At 63.0% G+C, this 16,062-nt stretch overlaps 4 protein-coding genes across 9 annotated transcripts in view; 1 reads left to right on the forward strand and 3 right to left on the reverse strand.

The window, feature by feature from the left end:
• Positions 1–376: 376 nt before the first annotated feature.
• Positions 377–16,062, reverse strand: part of PDE6G (phosphodiesterase 6G) — a 31,567-nt gene continuing 15,881 nt past the window's right edge. The window contains exons 2-4 of one of the 2 annotated variants that reach the window (XM_045985868.1): positions 1,781–2,082; positions 1,382–1,422; positions 377–966 (exon numbers count right to left, since the gene is read on the reverse strand). In XM_045985868.1, coding sequence (XP_045841824.1) covers positions 890–966; positions 1,382–1,422; positions 1,781–1,926 — 264 coding nt within the window. In that variant the 5' untranslated portion in view covers positions 1,927–2,082 and the 3' untranslated portion in view covers positions 377–889. Of the gene's footprint in view, positions 967–1,381; positions 1,423–1,780; positions 5,240–16,062 lie in introns of those variants that run through there. The other variant, XM_045985867.1, reaches the window with a different exon arrangement.
• OXLD1 (oxidoreductase like domain containing 1) lies at positions 5,390–6,800 on the reverse strand. Its single transcript, XM_045985866.1, has 2 exons — positions 6,688–6,800; positions 5,390–5,973 (listed from the first exon to the last, which is right to left on the reverse strand). The coding sequence occupies exons 1-2, from the start codon at positions 6,745–6,747 to the stop codon at positions 5,554–5,556; spliced, it is 480 nt and encodes a 159-aa protein (XP_045841822.1). The 5' UTR covers positions 6,748–6,800; the 3' UTR covers positions 5,390–5,553.
• CCDC137 (coiled-coil domain containing 137) lies at positions 6,880–12,069 on the forward strand. Of its 3 annotated transcripts, none has more exons than XM_045985858.1 (7): positions 6,880–7,094; positions 7,434–7,567; positions 8,809–9,031; positions 10,361–10,443; positions 10,542–10,621; positions 10,772–11,012; positions 11,249–12,069. In XM_045985858.1, the coding sequence occupies exons 1-7, from the start codon at positions 6,895–6,897 to the stop codon at positions 11,344–11,346; spliced, it is 1,059 nt and encodes a 352-aa protein (XP_045841814.1). In that variant the 5' UTR covers positions 6,880–6,894; the 3' UTR covers positions 11,347–12,069. The 3 variants fall into 3 exon arrangements, with proteins under 3 accessions (XP_045841814.1, XP_045841816.1, XP_045841817.1); XM_045985860.1 differs by having other exon boundaries at positions 10,772–10,993; positions 11,230–12,069; XM_045985861.1 differs by having other exon boundaries at positions 10,772–10,993.
• On the reverse strand, positions 13,845–16,050 carry ARL16 (ADP ribosylation factor like GTPase 16). 3 transcript variants are annotated; one of them, XM_045985863.1, is made up of 5 exons: positions 15,975–16,050; positions 15,749–15,807; positions 15,229–15,342; positions 14,578–14,693; positions 13,845–14,424 (listed from the first exon to the last, which is right to left on the reverse strand). In XM_045985863.1, exons 1-5 carry the CDS (start codon positions 16,033–16,035, stop codon positions 14,253–14,255), a joined length of 522 nt encoding a protein of 173 aa, XP_045841819.1. In that variant the 5' UTR covers positions 16,036–16,050; the 3' UTR covers positions 13,845–14,252. The 3 variants fall into 3 exon arrangements, with proteins under 3 accessions (XP_045841819.1, XP_045841820.1, XP_045841818.1); XM_045985864.1 differs by lacking the exon at positions 15,975–16,050 and having other exon boundaries at positions 15,727–15,967; XM_045985862.1 differs by lacking the exon at positions 15,975–16,050 and having other exon boundaries at positions 15,229–15,967.

Genomic DNA, 16,062 nt, shown 5'->3' on the forward strand with positions numbered 1-16,062 from the left:
CCAGCGGTAGTGAACCGCTAAGGACAGGCTGGCTGGGCCACTAAGCGAATTCCCTGATCTCTCTGCACCTGTTTCCTCCCGTGAGGCTGAGCTGAGCGTGCCCTTCTGGCGTGAGCTGCCGCCGGGCCTCCTCGTCTGCCTCCTTGGTGAGGCCTGCTCCGGGGGCTGCGCCCGCGGCTGCCCCCTGGCCTGGCTGGCCCAGCTGCATGGACTCCCAGCCTCCACTGGCCCGGACTTGGTGTCTAGAGGGTTTCCTTCCCTCTCAGCCTGGCCAGGCCCCTGCTGCCCCCCACCACCCCGCACCTTCATCCTTCCGCCCCTGCTGGAGACCCTCGCCGTCGGGCCCTGCCCCCACCCATCACCCACCCCAGCCGAGTGAACAGGGGTATGCGAATTTTATTTTGAAACCAGGACAGCATGCGTGGGCTACGTTGGGAAGGACGCTTCCTGCCGGTGAGGGGTCTGGAGGCGTGTTGTTCAGGCACAGCCAGGACTCCCCCCGGGGCATCCCCAACCCAAGGGCAGCAGCTGGGAAGGGCTAGTGAGGGGAGCTTGTTCTCATCACCAGACACCAGGACAGGAGTGGCCTGTGAGGAACATTCCTGGGAGACCCTGCTCTGCCTTTCCAGCCCTAAGAGAAGGTCTGTGGGCCAGTGTTTCTGGAGGCTGAGCAAGGCCTGCCTGGCCCTGAGGCGTCTGGCAGGGAGCTGGTAACTTCTGGAAACTGGCATCTGGGGGCCTGAGGTTGCCACCCTGCGGGGGTCTCCAGACACAAATCGGGCAATCTGGACACCCTTGGTGGGGGAGGGGCTCCTCACAGGAATCCTGAGCAGGGGTCGCAGCGGGCAGCGGGGGAAACGGCCCCGAGGCTCCGGGTCAGGCTCTGGTGCTAGATGATGCCGTACTGGGCCAGCTCGTGGAGCTCCAGGTGGTTGAACGCCTCCCACGGGCAGATGACCGTGATGTCTGCAGGAGAAGGAACAGTGGCGCTGGGAGGCTCCTGGCCCCAGGGGCTCCCACCCCCTCCAGACCCTGCCGTCTGCACCCCAGGTGGTGAGAGCAGAAGTCCTGGGTGGAGAGCCCCCCGCCCAGGGCACACCAACCTGAGGGTGTCAAGTGTTAGAAGGTGAGTGTAGCATACCAGGGAGACAGAGGGGTCCCCTTCCAGCCCCTCCAAGTATCCAGTAAGCCCACTGAATGGGAGCAGCCTCACCTTGGGGAGGCCCAAAGCTCGATGTTGGGGCAGAGAAAGGACAGGCTTGGGGTGGTGCTCTAGGTGAGCTCTGGCCGGAAAAACCGGAGGGAGGATGGGGCCCCAGGCACACGGACAGGCAGGAGAGTGGGGCGGGGGGACCCGGGAAGAACCTGGCGGCCGTCATACCTGTTCCCAGACCTTCCATTCCAGGGATGTCGTCCCCAAACCTGCAGGACAGGGTGGTCAGGGCCAGTGCCGGGAAGAGGGGAGTGGGGGTGCGTGGGGGCACTCGTGTGCTTGAGTGCAAGCCCCCAGGCCTGCCAGTGTGCCCTGGCTGCGCGTGTGCGTGCAGGGACACACGCAGCTGCGAGGGCTGTGGCCTACGTGGCAGTGAACGTGGTCTCCAGAGCCGTTAGGCAGTGACAGGTAGAGGGTGACAGGAGCCCCGAGCCCTCCCGCCGCCCGTGCTAAGGAACGGGGGACCCTCAGGCCCCGGTTAAGAAAGGGTGGCCACGCCCCTGCTGTGGCGGTCAGCCCCCCACTTCCTGTGTAGCCCGCGGGGCGCCCTCCACCAGCTCTGCTTACCCTTGGACACCTTTCTTGGGGGGCTTGCTCTTGAATTGTCTGGTTTGCCGCTGCTTAAACTTGGGGGGCCCTTTTCTGGGAGTGACGGGCCCCCCTGTCACCCTGGTGGCCGAGCGGATCTCGGCCTTGGGTGGCTCCAGGTTCATGGCCAGGCTGGCAGAGACCCTGCGGCAAACTCTGGCTTCTAGACTCCCTCACGCCGTGGGCTGGGGACACACCAAGTGGGGGGGGTGGGTGGTCCCGGTCAGCCCCCTTGCTTCTGCCTCCCTTGCAGGTCTCAATCCAGTAGAACAGAGGAAGTCCTGAAACAGGAAACCCAGGGGTCCTGAGCACGACCTCGATGGTGGCCTCCGCCATCTCTACATGGGGCTCCACCTGGGGTCGGGCAGGAGGACCCCAGGTGCACCCCGCTCAGCTGCCTCCCCTTCCACGCACCCCACCCCAATTCCTGGGGGTAGCGACACTGGGCCTCATTCCTGGCAGCATGCCAGGCGTCTAGCTGTGCCCACGAAGGATGACAGAGAAGAGGAGGGCAAGGTGCCCGGCGGGAAGTTCCCAGTCTCAGAAGTCCCGAGCTGAGCTGGGCATCCTCCGCCTCCTGCAGCGTCTTCCCTCCGCTGCTAATGCCCGGCCGCTCACTGTGCTACGAGGCTGCCCTGGGCACCGTCTCACCGGCCGGTGTCCGTGAACCCACTGCACAGGGCCACCTCCCCTCTGCTTCTCCCTGGATGTCCTAAGCCCCACTGACCCTGCTCAAGGGCAACCCGGCTTCCCCTAAGCCTATTAGCCCCAGAGGGTGACTCTAATCCCTCCGGGCCGCCATGAGCCTGAAGGTTCTGGGGTTAAACCACAGGATGCAGACAGGAGCCCCCGGCACCACCCCGTGGGCCTTTGCCACTCCGGTGCTGTGGGCGGTAGGGCCCGAGGCCAGCCTTGCGCTGCCACCAGCTGCTGGCTAGAGCCTTGTGGCTGAGACCGACGGCAGGCGAAGCAGGCTGGGTGGTGGGGGTGGGCACCCAGGGCCAGGCACACCCCACCACGGATCTCTCCTAACATTCATGCCCCGTGCCAGAAACTGGACCAGCCCAGGAGGACATACACGGGGTCCAAGCTGACCTGCGGCAGGCCTGGTGGTCCTGGCTGTTCAGCCCCTCACGGCTTAGATGGTGTAGGCTGCCCAGTCCCAGGTCATAGGCCCAGTGTGCACAGCCCTGACCCAGACGGAACTCCCTGTCAGACGCTAGCCTCGTGGAAGCCATGGGCCAAGCTCTCCCAACGGCCGCAGCCGCAGTCCCGTCTCCAGGTGAGGACCACTCAAGTCGGCTGAGAGTGCATGGCCCAAGGTCCGCTAGACCATCGCTGGCATGGGGACTGCCTGCAACCATCCTTAGATGTGGGGGAACTGAGAGTGACCAGGTGGGGACCCCTCCGACTAGGACAGCAGACTCCTGCGGCTCCAGCTGTCAGCACGGCGGCGAAAAGCCCACCAACTCCCCACCATCTGCGCAGATACCAACCCCCCCGGGTAAGTGGCTGCCAAGAGAGTGGCTAACGAAGGTCAGGACTCACCAAGCTCTGGGCAGGTCTTGGGAGGCCGTGGGTGTGAGTGTCCAGGCATCCCCCAGCGGGGGGCCGGCAGGGCATTTATCCTGCCTCCAGGTAAGCGGATTAGGATGCCCCCGACACGACACTAATGAGATTGGCAGGGCCACTCGGGAGGCTGGTGGGAGGCACCACCCCTGAGGGCTCAGGGAGATGAGGGAAGGGCCTGAGGACGGCCCGGGACAGGAACAGGACGTGCCATCACGAACTGCTGGGCAGACAAGCTGCTTGTCTTGGAAAGATCCTGGCTGAGATCCTGGGCCTCCCCACTTTCAGTTCTCTGACCTCTAAAGCACTCACCTTCACGGCCCCCAAAGCCCTGTGTAGTCTGGCCACTGTCTACTTCTTCGACCTCACCTTTCATCCCTCTGCCTCGTTCTCCGTGCTCCCGGCCCCTTCTTCCACCCCAGGATCTTTGCACCTGCTGCTCTGTTCGTGTACGGTGCACCTCTCCTCACTCGGTGCACCTCTCCTCACTCGCTCCGCTCCCTCTTCCCGGGACTTCAGAGCCCTGCCCCAGGGTCATTTCCTCTGGGCGACCCCCTCCCCCCGACAGATCAGGATGGCTCTTTCCCAGGATTTCACAGCAGCTAGAACTTGTTCACACTCCTAGAGTTGTGCGTCCAGATAATGCTCATGTTAACCTCCGTCTTCCATGTTGGAGTGGAACACAGCACGGGTTTCTGCTGGACCGCAGCTTCTAGCCCAGGTCCAGACACGTCACAGGTGGCGAGCCGGTGCCTATGAAACAAACCAATGAGCAGCCGAGACCTGCAGCCGCGTGACTGGGCTGGTGCTGCGCGGGCATCCCTGACTGCCGTGGACTGCGCGGAGGAGGAGCCCACCTTGCCGGAGGGAGCAAGGCCAGCGGCTGCCCCGGGATGGGACTTCGCTGTGACTCTGTCACAGTAGACTAGCGCAGTAGCGCTAACTCAGTAGGATCCTTCAGATGGGCATGCGTACGGGTACCCGAGTACATACAGACAACCTCCCATAAATCTGCATTTTGCAACAAGATACAGAAAACCTCCACATCTCTGCGATGAGCCACCCTTCATGAAGCCTAAGAGCCTGCCAAGCTTTGCCGTTGTCCCCGGAGAAAAGCTTTCTCTTTCTGGGACATTTTTGAATCTGTATGAGGCCGTGTTAAACGAGACACTATGAGATACAGCCAGTAGGTATGGGGCACCATAAACCCTGTTCCTGGAAGGCACATTCACAAAGATGGCCTGAGCCACGGGTGTCTAACTAGGCCGTGTTTTGTTTCCGTTGTCGCCCACACATCTCTACGTAATACGCCAACTTTATGTTAAAGGCCCCTACCTGGGAAGCCTGTTTATCAGCTCGAACCCCTCCTGAGTTCACCCTGCAATCTTAGTGTTTTCTTTAAATGAGGAGAGATAAAACACAAAGTTCCTCAACTCCTTCCCCATCCAGGCTACTGGTATTAGCGCTTGGAATTGCTAGGGGAGGGAGGGAAGTTGGGACAATGTCCATGATGGTGGTGAGCAGGAGATGGGGATTGGCAGTGAGGGCGTTAAGAAAAAGTTCTTCCCGGGCGGGGTGGTCCTGCAGCCGGGTCTGCAGAGGAGGACCAGGCTAGCGCCGGGAGGCTGATTCTAGGGCTGGTGCTGGAGGCCTCCGAGTCCCTGTACGCTCGTCAGTTGCCTGCGTCATCGTGTCTAAATGGGTTGGAAGGACTGGAGGCTCAGGGGCCCGCGGGCTGATCACCAGCCTTCTAGCTGGCTGGTGAGTGGGCATCTCCCCAGGGAGCCCGGCAGCTGGAAGTCAGGGCCTCCCCAGGCTGCCGACAGGTGTTCATGCCCGCCAAGGGCTTTGCAAATAGCAATTTCATGGGCCCAGACAGTCCTCCCTCTGCCACTGAGAATAACCACGGCAGACCTTGGGGCAGGACTTCTGGGTGCTGGGACATGGACCTTACTTCGCCCTTACTGTTGGCCAAACCTGCAGGCTCTCAATGAAAGTTCGAAGGCAAGCCGCACACGCTTTCTTTGACAACCTAACGTAAGGCTTATTTATTCCCAGATCAAGTCAATCGGTAATTCCTCCTAGTCCTGCCTGACACAGGCCTCACGAAGGGCCACACGTCAAGCTCCGTGATGCTTCCCGAGGAGGAGGCTGGAGTTGGTGTGGGTGCTGGGCCAGTGGGCTCAGCCTCCGCCCCTCACTCGGAGCTGGATCTCCATCCTGAGGAAGGCCTTGAGGTTCTCGTCAGCCACGTGCTCCTCGAGGGCAGCCAGGGCCCGCTCCCCGCCGTCCTGGTAATGCCGCAGCAGCGCGCCTGCATACTCCACCCACACGCAGCTGGGGCAGCCGCTCATGCAGCAGTTTGTGGGGGGCTGGAGGTCAGGCGGTGGGGGGTACAGGGGCTCAGGGGGGGCCCTGCCAGGCACAGACGGCTCCGGCGGCCTGCTGTCCTCAGCACCTGACCGAGAGCCCTCCTCTGCAGCGTCCTTCCGGAAATCTCTGTGGCCTTCACAGGCGTGGACCCAGGCATGCGGCCGGCTAAGAAGGCTGCCACCTCCAGGAAGCCTTTGGCACCGGTCCCAGCTGGAGAGTCGACAGGGCCCCTGAGAAGACACGCGCTGGTGAGCCCTGCCCGCCCCCCCGCTGCAGGGAAATTTCAGCCCGGGTCGCTGGGGGGCTGCAGGCACCCCCCCCCCCCCCCCGCCCCCGTTCCTCACTGCCAGGAGGTCTTGGACCAGTTACTTCATCTGCGGACTCGGGTTCCCCTCTGCAAAGTGGACACAGGCCTGGAGAAATGCTGGGTTCCGGGACAGGCTCTGGGCGTGCACTCCAGCAGATGGGGGGTGGGGGCGCCCTGGCACCCCTCCTCCTTGGGCAGAAGTGGGGGCGGGTGGAGCTTGCGGGCTGGGGCCACACGGCGGCGGCTCCCTCCGACCATCCTGCCTGACGCACCGCCCCTCCTTCCCTGTCCTCCTCCAGCTCAGCCCGCAGAGATCGCGAGGGCAGCCTCCCCGTCCCCCCCCCAGCCCCCGCCCCAAGGCGCGGTCGGCGGCCTCCCCCTTCTCCGGCCTCGGGCCCGGCGTCCACACTGACTGCCACCGCCCTGCCTTCCTTATTCACTGCAACTCGGCGAGGAGCACCAGCTCCTCCTCTCCCGACGGACTGGACACAGCCGGGCCCGCACGGGGCGACCCTGCCCGCGGAGCTGGGGCCGGGACAGAACGACAGCAGGCGGCGCGGGCCCGGAGTCTCTGTCCCTACCGGGCCCCCGCCCCCCGAACGTGCCCCGCCCCGGCGCCCGCCTCGCCGGTACTTGCCGGACCGCGGGCAGCGGCGGCCACCGTCCGGCCTCCCGCAACCAATCTCCGGAGCAGCATCACCGGCCGCCCGGCCCGGGCGCACGCGCGCCGCAGCTCGAGGCCCCGCCCCCCCGGGCGCATGAGGGGCGGCCGCTCTGGCCAATCCCGGCTCGCCAGAGAGCAGCACCGTCCCAATGATCGCAGAGCTGAGCGCAGGAAGCGGAAATGGCGGTCGTGGGGCGGGACTGTGCGGAGGGGCGGAAGTGGCTTTCTCTCGGAGCATCCGGCGTGCGGATGGCGGGACTCGGGCGCCGGGGTGCGGCGCCCGTGGGGCCGGCGGTGCCTGGGGGTCCCGGGCGGCCGCGGGAGCGGCAGCAGCAGGTGCGGGGGATGCCGCGCTCAGCGCCGTGGCCCGGACCGCGCAGGTGGGTCTCAGTGTCCCGCAGTCCCTACCTGGCCCCCCGCTCCGTCCGGCCGTGGCTGCGCCGGAGGATCGCCGGGTGAGCGGAGGCGCGAGGGTCCCCGGCGTGGCCCTGGCCCCCTTCCGAGGTGCGGCCCCTGCTCTCCTGGGGCTCCGGGAGCGCCCCTCACCCCAGCGTCCTGCGAGAACGCAGCTCGGGCGGTCTCCGGGGAGGATGCCCCCTCGCCTGGCCCCGGCAGCCAGGCCGGCCCGCCAGGTTCGCTTTCCAGGCCCAGCGGCGGTGTCTCGGGGTCTGCTTGCGCCGAGTCTGGGGCGCGTCTCAGCCTCCTGTTCTCGCTCCCAGCAAAGAGAAGAAGAAGGTGAACTGCAAGCCCCAGAACCAGGATGAGCAGGAAATCCCCTACCGGCTGCGAGAGCTCATGAGGAGCCGCCAGGAGATGAGACGTCCGGTCAGTAACAGAGAGAGGAAGAGACAAGGTAACCGCAGGCTCCCCCGGGAGGCAGCGCAGCTTCGGCGCCCCAGGCCGCTGAGCTGCCCAAGTGTTGAATCGCACTCCGGGCAGCCCCGCTCAGCCGGCGCCGTGGTCTGAAGGTGCGGGAGCTGGGGAGTACTGACCAAGCCTGGTGTCACCGGGGCCACCGAGGGGCTGGCAGATGGCTTTGTGGTTTCAGGGCGTCCCGTGGGCACTGTTGGTTCCCCTCCCAAGCCAGGGAGCTCCATCGGAGGGATGGTGGGCTCAGACTGACTTTGAGAAAAGAGCCCAGTGTGACGATTTGAGGGAGGGGACAGGGCAGGCCAGGGACGCTCTTGCAAGTGAAAAACGGCCGTTTCTTGGTCGGGAGTGCAGAAACAGTGGGGGAGAGAAGAGGATGTTTTCTGGAGGTTAAGGAGGGACTTGATCAGACACCCCCCCCACCCTGGAACAGCTCACCTCTCCAACCTCTCACCCAGAGGCCAGGTTGGGTGCCCCCCCCCGCCCCCCCGTCAGCCTGTGCCAGAGATAACGCTTGGGCCATTTGGGGGGAGGGGGTCCAGCATGTTGGTGTTTTGTGTATATACGTTTGTCTTCCCAAATACAAGTTTTATAATTTCCTCGTAAACCTCATGCTTTTCTCTGGGGGTTGTATGACCGCCGAAGACGTAGTGACAGAAAGAGGCAGGGAAGGCCCCGGTTTGAACTGTGCAGTTCTGCGCTGGCTCTTGCTTTCGGGTATCTAAGACAGACTCACATACGTGGTGAGGCAAACGGCGGTGGGAAGTATGAGGGACGGCATAGCCTCTCTGCCTGTCTCTGGATCCTCTTCCGCCTTGAAAGAAAGCTCTGCTCAGCTTCTGCCACGCCTGCCCGAGAGAGACGTCCTGTTCGTTTTCTCATACTTACGGCGAGAACGCTGCACGTTCGTTCTGTGCCGTGCTTAACGTCCCAGGTTTGCGCAGTGAAATCTTCCCATGGACGTAGAGTAGTTACTCGGCGGTCCTCCGTGGGCGATTAAATAACATTTAGGTTTTTCCCTGTTTTCTTTCTTGGCCGAGCCATGGTGGACACCTGTGATGTGCAGCGGTGGGCTGGGGGTGCCTGAGCTGGGCATCGTGAATGTTGGGCGGCTATTGCTGGGCCGCCCTGACTTGAGTCTGGTCTTCCTTCCCTGTGGCCGCGGGCAGGGAACTGAGCCGGCCAGCCTGGCGCCACACCCCTGACCTCTCCCTTTGTCCTCAGCCCAGGTGGCCTTCAGGAAGACATTGGAGAAGGAAGCAAAGGGAACAGAGCCAGACGTCGCTGTCCCCAAATTCAAGCAGAAGAAGTGGGAGTCTGACGGGGCCTACATCCAGCGGATGCAGCAGGAGGCCCAGCACGTGCTCTTCCTCAGCAAAAACCAGGTGGCCCGACAGCCCGAGGTGCAGGCGGCTCCCAAGAAGGAGAAGTCAGAGCGGAAGAAGGCGTGAGTGGGGTGGGGTAGCGGCCCTGTGACTGCTCTCTGCAGCGACAGTGTTTTCTCGCGGGGGGAGCTCCACGCCGTGATTCAGGGGAGCATGGAAGTGAAAACCCAGTCCGTTGCTGAGTGTTTTTCTCTACGTCAGAGCTTTTCAACCCTGGGGGTTCAGGGAGTCTCTGAGCCCACGGAACTCTGAAGGCTTCGTCTTTCCCTTTCTCTGGAAAAGCATGAAGGGGGCCCAAGAGCCAAGTGAGGTCAAGGCCTGTTGTCCACCCTGGCTAGTTGCAACAGAAAGGGGGAAAAAGACAAGGCTGGTGGTCCCTCAGGAGGGCTTGCTGGCCCCTGGGGAATCCCACGCAGTTCTGGGGTTCCCCCCGCTTCTGACTGGCTGATGCTACCTCTTCTCTGAGGACCTGGTCTGGGGTCGTTGCCCTGAAAGAAGTTTGAGGCCTTTGGCTGTGCTGCACACCTGAGTCCTGCGACCTTTGAGCCCCAGGCCTCGTCTGTAAAGCGGGGAAACTGGCATCTCCAGCGGGGCCTAATGAGGTCCTTGCAGGGGTCCTGAGGGTGGCATCCGGCACCAGGACGGAGCCCCCCGCCAGCTGTAGCACCCCTGCCCCCAGCCCTGGAGAAGTCTGGGAAGGAAGCCTTGTGCCACCTCCGTGGGCCTGTGGGCAGGGGCGGGGAGGTGGTTTCAACAGACAAGGGCTTTTCGAGACGTTTCTGCCACAACTGCAGTGTTGGAGATGAGCAGATCCCAGCATTCATCGGAAGTTTCCGTCCCAGCCGTGGAAGCTGGAGCTGGTCAGCAGCCTCACGGTGCTGCCCGCGTCTGAGCGCTCTGTGCTTATGGTCAGGCTAAGTGACAAAAAGCAAGTGACAGAAATCTGGAAGCAGCCGTCTCTCAAACACAGTGCTGCCCTGAGAGGCCCTTCAGAAGCAGTGGCCCAGCCGACACATGGGGCCAGTGATTGTCAGCAGCGGGGCCATTCCGTGCGGCCCAGGCTGTGGGACGACAGCTGGGCCTCTAGCCTCTGAGATGCCAGGAGCACTCCTACCCAACCCTCCAGCTGTTGTGACAACCCAGAATGGCTCCAGACACTGTCAGAGGTGCTCGGGGGGCACCGTCGCCCCCCGAGAACACAGCCTTGGAACCCCATGGGCCCTGTTCTGTGTGCACAGTTGTGGGGGGAGGCGGTCACCAGACTGGGGACTTGGCGGCAGCCTGCCAGGCTGTGCTGTGGGGCACCTTCCTGGGCAGGGGTGACCTTCGCCTTCTGAGTCCCGTGAGATGAGACTTGGGGAATCTGAACGGCATTGTGCTTTCCTCCCCAGGTTCCAGAAACGGAGGCTGGACAGAATCCGGCGGAGGAGGGAAGAGAAGGCTGCAGAGAAGCTGGAGCAGGAGCTGCTCCGAGGTAGGTCTTCCAGCAGCCATCGTGTGGGTCCTGGGCACCAGGGCCTCTGTGGGGACGCGATGGCCAGAGGCATCAGTTTTGCCCCTCTGCTCCTCCAGACACAGTGAAGTTTGGCGAGGTTGCTCTGCAGCCCCCGGAGCTGACCGCCCAGCCCAGGACGAGCACAAGCCGGGGCCAGGTAAGTGGGGGCAGCTGCCCTGGGTGTCCCCCAGGGCCTCCACGCGGAGTCCCACGTTCTCACCGGGCATCAGCTGTTGGACCAACGTGGGCCGTTTGTTATCCCCCCTCCTTCCTGAACTGAGCCTCAGCCTCCGTCTCTGTTCTTCAGCCTGGGAAGAAATCGCTGATGCTTAGGAGGCTTCTGAGCCCTGGCAGTGTGTCCCAGCCGCTGAGCACATCGCTGGCCCGACAGCGGATTATCAGGGAGGAGAGAGAGCGGGCCGTGCGGGCCTACCGGGCACTGAAGCGGCAGCGGCCGGGGCTCAGTCAGCACAGCCGGCCCGCTCCCCGCACCTCACTTCCGGGAAGAAGGCAGGACGCGTCTGAGATGGTGAGAGCAGGGGCCTCCACACCCGGGTGCAGGGAGGATGGGTGGGTGGCCCCGAGCACACGCTGGCTCTCCAGTGCAGAAGAGCGTGTCCGGCCTTTGGCCTTTCGTTTTTTCCCCCTAAGACGGCTTTTTTGTGAGTGACCCTCTGCCGGGCATTATCTGTCCCAAGTGCCCATAGAGGAGCCAGTTTGGGATGGACACAGCCAGGCAGGCACACCTGGTGTCACTCATCGCAGCTGTGTCCTGAACACACAGGTCCAGGGCTGCTGTGGGGAGAGAGGACGATGCCACAGTCCTGTCATTCGGCGCCAGTCCATGGGAAACACTGCAGACTCGATCGGCTGAATCCGTAACTGAGGCTCCATGTGGTTCCAGGGCACAGGACGGCTGGGGCCCGGCTGCAGGCCAGAGCGGGGGTGGGAGGGCGGGGCGGGGTCTAGGCCACAGAGAGGCGTGCTCCTGGGGCCTTGTCCCTGCAGGGGCAGGTGGAGCCCACCCAGGCTCTCACTAGGTGTGTGGAGACAGGGCAGCCCCCACGCCAGGTGGGTTTGCAAGGGGGTTTGTGTTCTCAAGGTCTTTGGGGGAAGAGCAGGTCTGAAGCAGCTTCAGGGCAAGGACAGGACTCCTGCCCAGCACCTTCCCGTGGCTAAAAGGGCTGTGTGGGGAATTCCTGCCGACGGCAGGGCCTGGCAAGGTTTGAACCTTCCCCCAGAACCTAAGGAGGGAATGCCCAGATGTCAGCGCGCTCAGCTGCACAGCACCGAGACCTCTCGGCAGTCGAACTCAAAGGGAGAGTCCTGCTGCCCGCGTCCTTGTGAGGACAGCATTGGTCCCCTTCGGGCTTCGACAGCTCAGGAACAGCTCCATCTCAGGCCTGCCGGGTGGCCCTACAGAATGTGGGGTAGTGTGCTTCTGTGGGATCCTTCTTTTTCCGTTTGCATCCTTTATAATGTTTTGTAGTTTTCTGGGTTTTTGTTTTTTTTTTTTTTTTTTCAAATTAAAACCTTCTGAGTTGGGCCGCCTGGGTGGCTCAGTAGGTTAAAGTCTCTGCCTTCGGCTCAGGTCATGATCTCAGGGTCCTGGGATCGAGTCCCACATCGGGCTCTCTGCTCAGCAGGGAGCCTTGCTTCTCCCCTTCCCTCTCTCTGCCTACTTGGGATCTCTGTCAAATAAAATCTTAAAAAAAAAAACAAACAAAACCTTCTGCGTTGAAGTGGTGTTTCTGACCAGGGCTAGTGTCTCAGGCTATTCGTGTGTGGCAGGGTCCTTGTCGGGTACCCGGGAGCACTGGCTCCACTGCGGCGGCAGATCACGGGTGGCGGTGGGGTGGGCAGCGAGGCCGCTCTCGGTGGTTGGCACCCTTCCCGCGCTAGGATTCCAGGACGTGGGCAGGGTGGCAATACTAGGGGTGAACACGGTTCCTGACACACACCCATGCTCCTGGACACATCGCCAAGCGTGGCATGAAAGCAAGAAGGTGGAAATGGGTTGTGGCAGGAGGTTTTGCCTTTCAAAACCAGGTTCAGCTCACTCACAGGATGCAATCACCTCGGGCCTGTCGGTGTCCCAAGAGCTCACCAACTCGGCCAAGGCTGGCTTTATCATGGGTCACCAGGCCCAAATTGGAGACAGACCCCAGCTTGGGGTCACATCTAGAGATGGAGCCAGGTGCTTGTCTCCTGAGCGTGTGCTGTGCTTAAGTTGTCTGAAGCGGGTGGACAGCCAGTTACGCTGGGTGCCAAACGGAAATCAACGAGGGCACCTGGGTGGCTCAGTGGGTTAAGCCGCTGCCTTCCGCTCAGGTCATGATCTCAGGATCCTGGGGTAGAGCCCCGCATCGGGCCCTCTGCTCAGCAGCGAGCCTGCTTCCTCCTCTCTCTCTGCCTGCCTCTCTGCCTACTTGTGATCTCTCTCTCTGTCAAATAAATAAAATCTTTAAAAAACAAAATAAATACTCAAACAGAAATCCACGAGAACTGTGTGGGGGAGGCCCCTGGCACCCGCAGCTGAGTGGTGTGCCCCGGAGGGCGGTGACACAGGAGCGCACGGCCGTGGGAGACGTCCCCAGAGAGGAGCGCTTCCACGCGGTGGCAGGGGGGCTGGAGCCCCGGCGGCCCGGACAGAGCTCCTCCCACATAGCCTGGACCACCCTCAGCAACGCCCTGGTGAGGCTCAGGCCACCACCCTGCTCTGCACGACGGGTTCCTTCACTGCCCGCTGGGACAGACAAAGGCATTTGTAGGAAACGCACCACCACACCCAGGAGGAGAGGGCTTCTCAACCAAGCGCAGCGGCCTAACACCTCTCCCTGGAGCCCTGGAAGCGGGAGTGTGACGCTATTTCCAGAAAAAGTCTTTACAGATGGAACTAGGGAGCTCGGGATCATCCTGGATTTAGGGTGGACCCTAAATCCAGTGACCGGTGTCCCTATAAGGAGAAAAGACCACATGAAGACAGAAGCAGGGATTCTATGTCTGCAAGTCCCAAGCCGAGTTACATCGAGAATGGCCGGCAGCTGCTGGAGGCCAGAAGAGAAGCGAGGCACACATTCTCCTTCGGAGCCTCCAGAAGGAACCAACCCTGCGATCAGTGTTTGACCTCCAGAACGGTGAGCGTAAATTTGGGTGGTTTGTAAGCCACCAAGTTTGTGGCAATTTGTGACGGAGGCCCCAGGACATGAATACACCCTTGTTCTCCTGCAAGCCCCCTCGGCGGGAATCAGGATGAGCTGGCCAGGGCTTCCGACCATCTACCGGAGCTGCCCCCACCCTCGCCGACCTGCAGGACCAATGCACCCTCCTCCGCGACGACCGACCATGCGCTGAGCAAATGAACCAGTGAAAACACCATATTCTCCTCCTGACTGCACGCTCAGATCTTTGTGACAACGGCCTCATACAGTGGGCGTCGTGTCGTCAGCCTGTCACAGACTCAACAGGTACAGCCTGTACCACGTTAAGAGACCATGTCTGCGGGGCTGTGCAGTCCAAACACCTCTGGGAAAGGGAACACCCCGGCAGTGCCAGCCCAGCCTGGGCATAGGACACCGTCCTCCTTCCAGCCCCGGGGACGATTTCTTTCAGAGGCCAGCTGTCCAGAGTTTCTGGAACCGGGGTTCCTCTGTTTACACAGCACTGCAACTCGGGCCAGAAGCCCATCCCCTAGCCTTCTGTGGAGCCATCCTGTCCCTGTGAGAACAGATCGCCGGAGGCCAAGCAGAGCTGTTCTCAGCCTCCTCCCCAGGGCTCCTGGCAGCGGGTCAACCGTCGGCTCTGTGGGTGTCCTGGAGCCAGCGCAGCACTGCCGCCAAGCCAGTGCCCCTGCGGGCGCTGATCTCCACTGTGCTGACGCTCTGCCTGGCAGAAGCAATGATGTCTGGGAGCCTCATCAAGGACTTCATCTCCTCCACGGTCATGTAACAGGGCAGATCACTGGAGCAGAAGAAGCGCCCTGTCCAGGTGAGCTCCCACAGGCCCATCCCAACCCCCGCTAAACGCCCCCTCCAGGAGCCACCCTCCTGGCTATGCTCCGAGGGAGCTCCTCGCGGGGGCACCCCGACAGTCTCCAGGATGACAGGCCCGTACATCTTGTTGAAGAGTATCAAGACCGATGCTTCTGCGAGCGCTTCTGCAGAAAGGAGACCCAGGAGCTGCACGCAGGACGCAGACAGCTGAGTGGGGTTCGCGGCGTCCATCATGAACTAGGGAAAAAAAAGGCAGAGCAGGGCCACCCCGTGAGGGAGACAGTCCTTCCCGAATCCCCTTTCTTGGGCATCATCATCTGGCTCAGAAAAGCAAAATGACTTTTAAACAAAGGGCTCTGGGGTCAGCGAAAGCAGAGAGAAATGAGCTGCACGAGAGTGACCCGTGGCCGCTTATCTCGCCCCTACGGGACTCTCTCTACTCACAGGGCATCCGTTCTCCCAGGCAGGGCCCGGGGATCTGGGGCACAGGCCGCGCTAGGGCAGAACAGGGCATGCAGAGACCAAGCACCCAGAACACAGGCAGGGGAGCGGTGCAGAGAGCAAGCTCCTCCCGGCAGAGAAGGAACCCTGCTGCCGGCGAGCCCCACGTGGGCCGTCAGGTCAGCTCTGGGACAGGGCGCTAGGGGTCCAGCTGGATTTCCAAAAGGAAGCCGGCGACCAGCACAACTGCAGGGGAACCCAAACTCCAGCCAGTGGGGAGTGCAGGCCAGCACCAGCCCCGGGCTGAGCAAGTTCTCAGGTCGTGACCTACCAGGAGACAACGGCAACTTGCATAGTAGCTGGGCCAGATGGGTCCCATGCAGCCCCCCAGCTCCCGAACGGTGATCCTTCTCGGCACCACGATGTCCGTCAGGTCGGTGCCCACCTGAAAAGCCCCAGAGCACGACGGACACAAGCGCTTCCCCACTGGGAACTCCGGGGAGGAGCGTGCGCTGCCCTCCACGCTGATCCGAACCCCACGGTGCCCGTTCTCGAGGGCCGCGACCCTGGACACAGCCCCCAGCCAGCAAGGCCGAAGCGGCTTCCAGAGATCCAGGCCCGAAGCCCCAGAGTGGGCTGCGGCGGCAGCTCCGACCCCCATCCGTCGGGGTCGCCTCTGGGCCCCGCCATGCGCCCGCCCACGTCCGCCGCAGCCCTGCCCCGGGAGGCAGGACGCCCCGCTCCGCGACGGCCGTTAGCGCGCGCACCGCCGGGCTCCAGCTTCCCCAGAAACCCGCCCGACGCGCTTTGCCGCTCGTTCCCGCCGCACCTGCGGGAGCGCGGAGGCCTACCGTGGGCCGCGTCGGCGGCGGGTCGCCCAGGTCGCCCTTCCCATCCCCGGAGCTCAGCTGTGCGGGCAGTCAAGGATCCCGAGCCGGGCGGAGAAGGCGGGCGGCGGCCGCACCCCGCCCCCGAGCCCCGTCCCCGCGCCCCCGGGAGCACCCGACGCCCGCACCAGCCGCTCCGCCCCGTCCCGCGCCCGGCCCCCGCCCGGCCCCCGCCGGCGCGGAAGGATAGTCAGCAGCCTCTTCACCAGCAGCGTCTTCCCGACGCCCGAGGGCCCCAGCAGGAGACACATCACGGCTGCCGACCCCCGCCGGCCCCC

This window comes from Meles meles, chromosome 18 (genome assembly GCF_922984935.1).
Source record: "Meles meles chromosome 18, mMelMel3.1 paternal haplotype, whole genome shotgun sequence".
In the NCBI taxonomy this organism is placed as follows: Eukaryota; Metazoa; Chordata; class Mammalia; order Carnivora; family Mustelidae; genus Meles; species Meles meles.

Bases quoted from the DNA above. Each gene is read 5' to 3' on its own strand.
- CCDC137 (XM_045985858.1), top strand. From the start codon at position 6,895: ATGGCGGTCGTGGGGCGGGACTGTGCGGAGGGGCGGAAGTGGCTTTCT. The intron at 7,095-7,433 runs GTGGGTCTCAGT...TCTCGCTCCCAG, and splicing joins CCGTGGCCCGGACCGCGCAG to CAAAGAGAAGAAGAAGGTGA. The intron at 9,032-10,360 runs GTGAGTGGGGTG...TTTCCTCCCCAG, and splicing joins AAGTCAGAGCGGAAGAAGGC to GTTCCAGAAACGGAGGCTGG.
- OXLD1 (XM_045985866.1), bottom strand. From the start codon at position 6,747: ATGCTGCTCCGGAGATTGGTTGCGGGAGGCCGGACGGTGGCCGCCGCT. The intron at 5,974-6,687 runs GCAAGTACCGGC...GTGTCTTCTCAG, and splicing joins CCGCCGCTGCCCGCGGTCCG to GGGCCCTGTCGACTCTCCAG.
- ARL16 (XM_045985862.1), bottom strand. From the start codon at position 15,558: ATGGGGGTCGGAGCTGCCGCCGCAGCCCACTCTGGGGCTTCGGGCCTG. The intron at 14,694-15,228 runs GTAGGTCACGAC...TTTTTTCCCTAG, and splicing joins CAAGTTGCCGTTGTCTCCTG to TTCATGATGGACGCCGCGAA. The intron at 14,425-14,577 runs GTACGGGCCTGT...CTTCTGCTCCAG, and splicing joins TTGATACTCTTCAACAAGAT to TGATCTGCCCTGTTACATGA.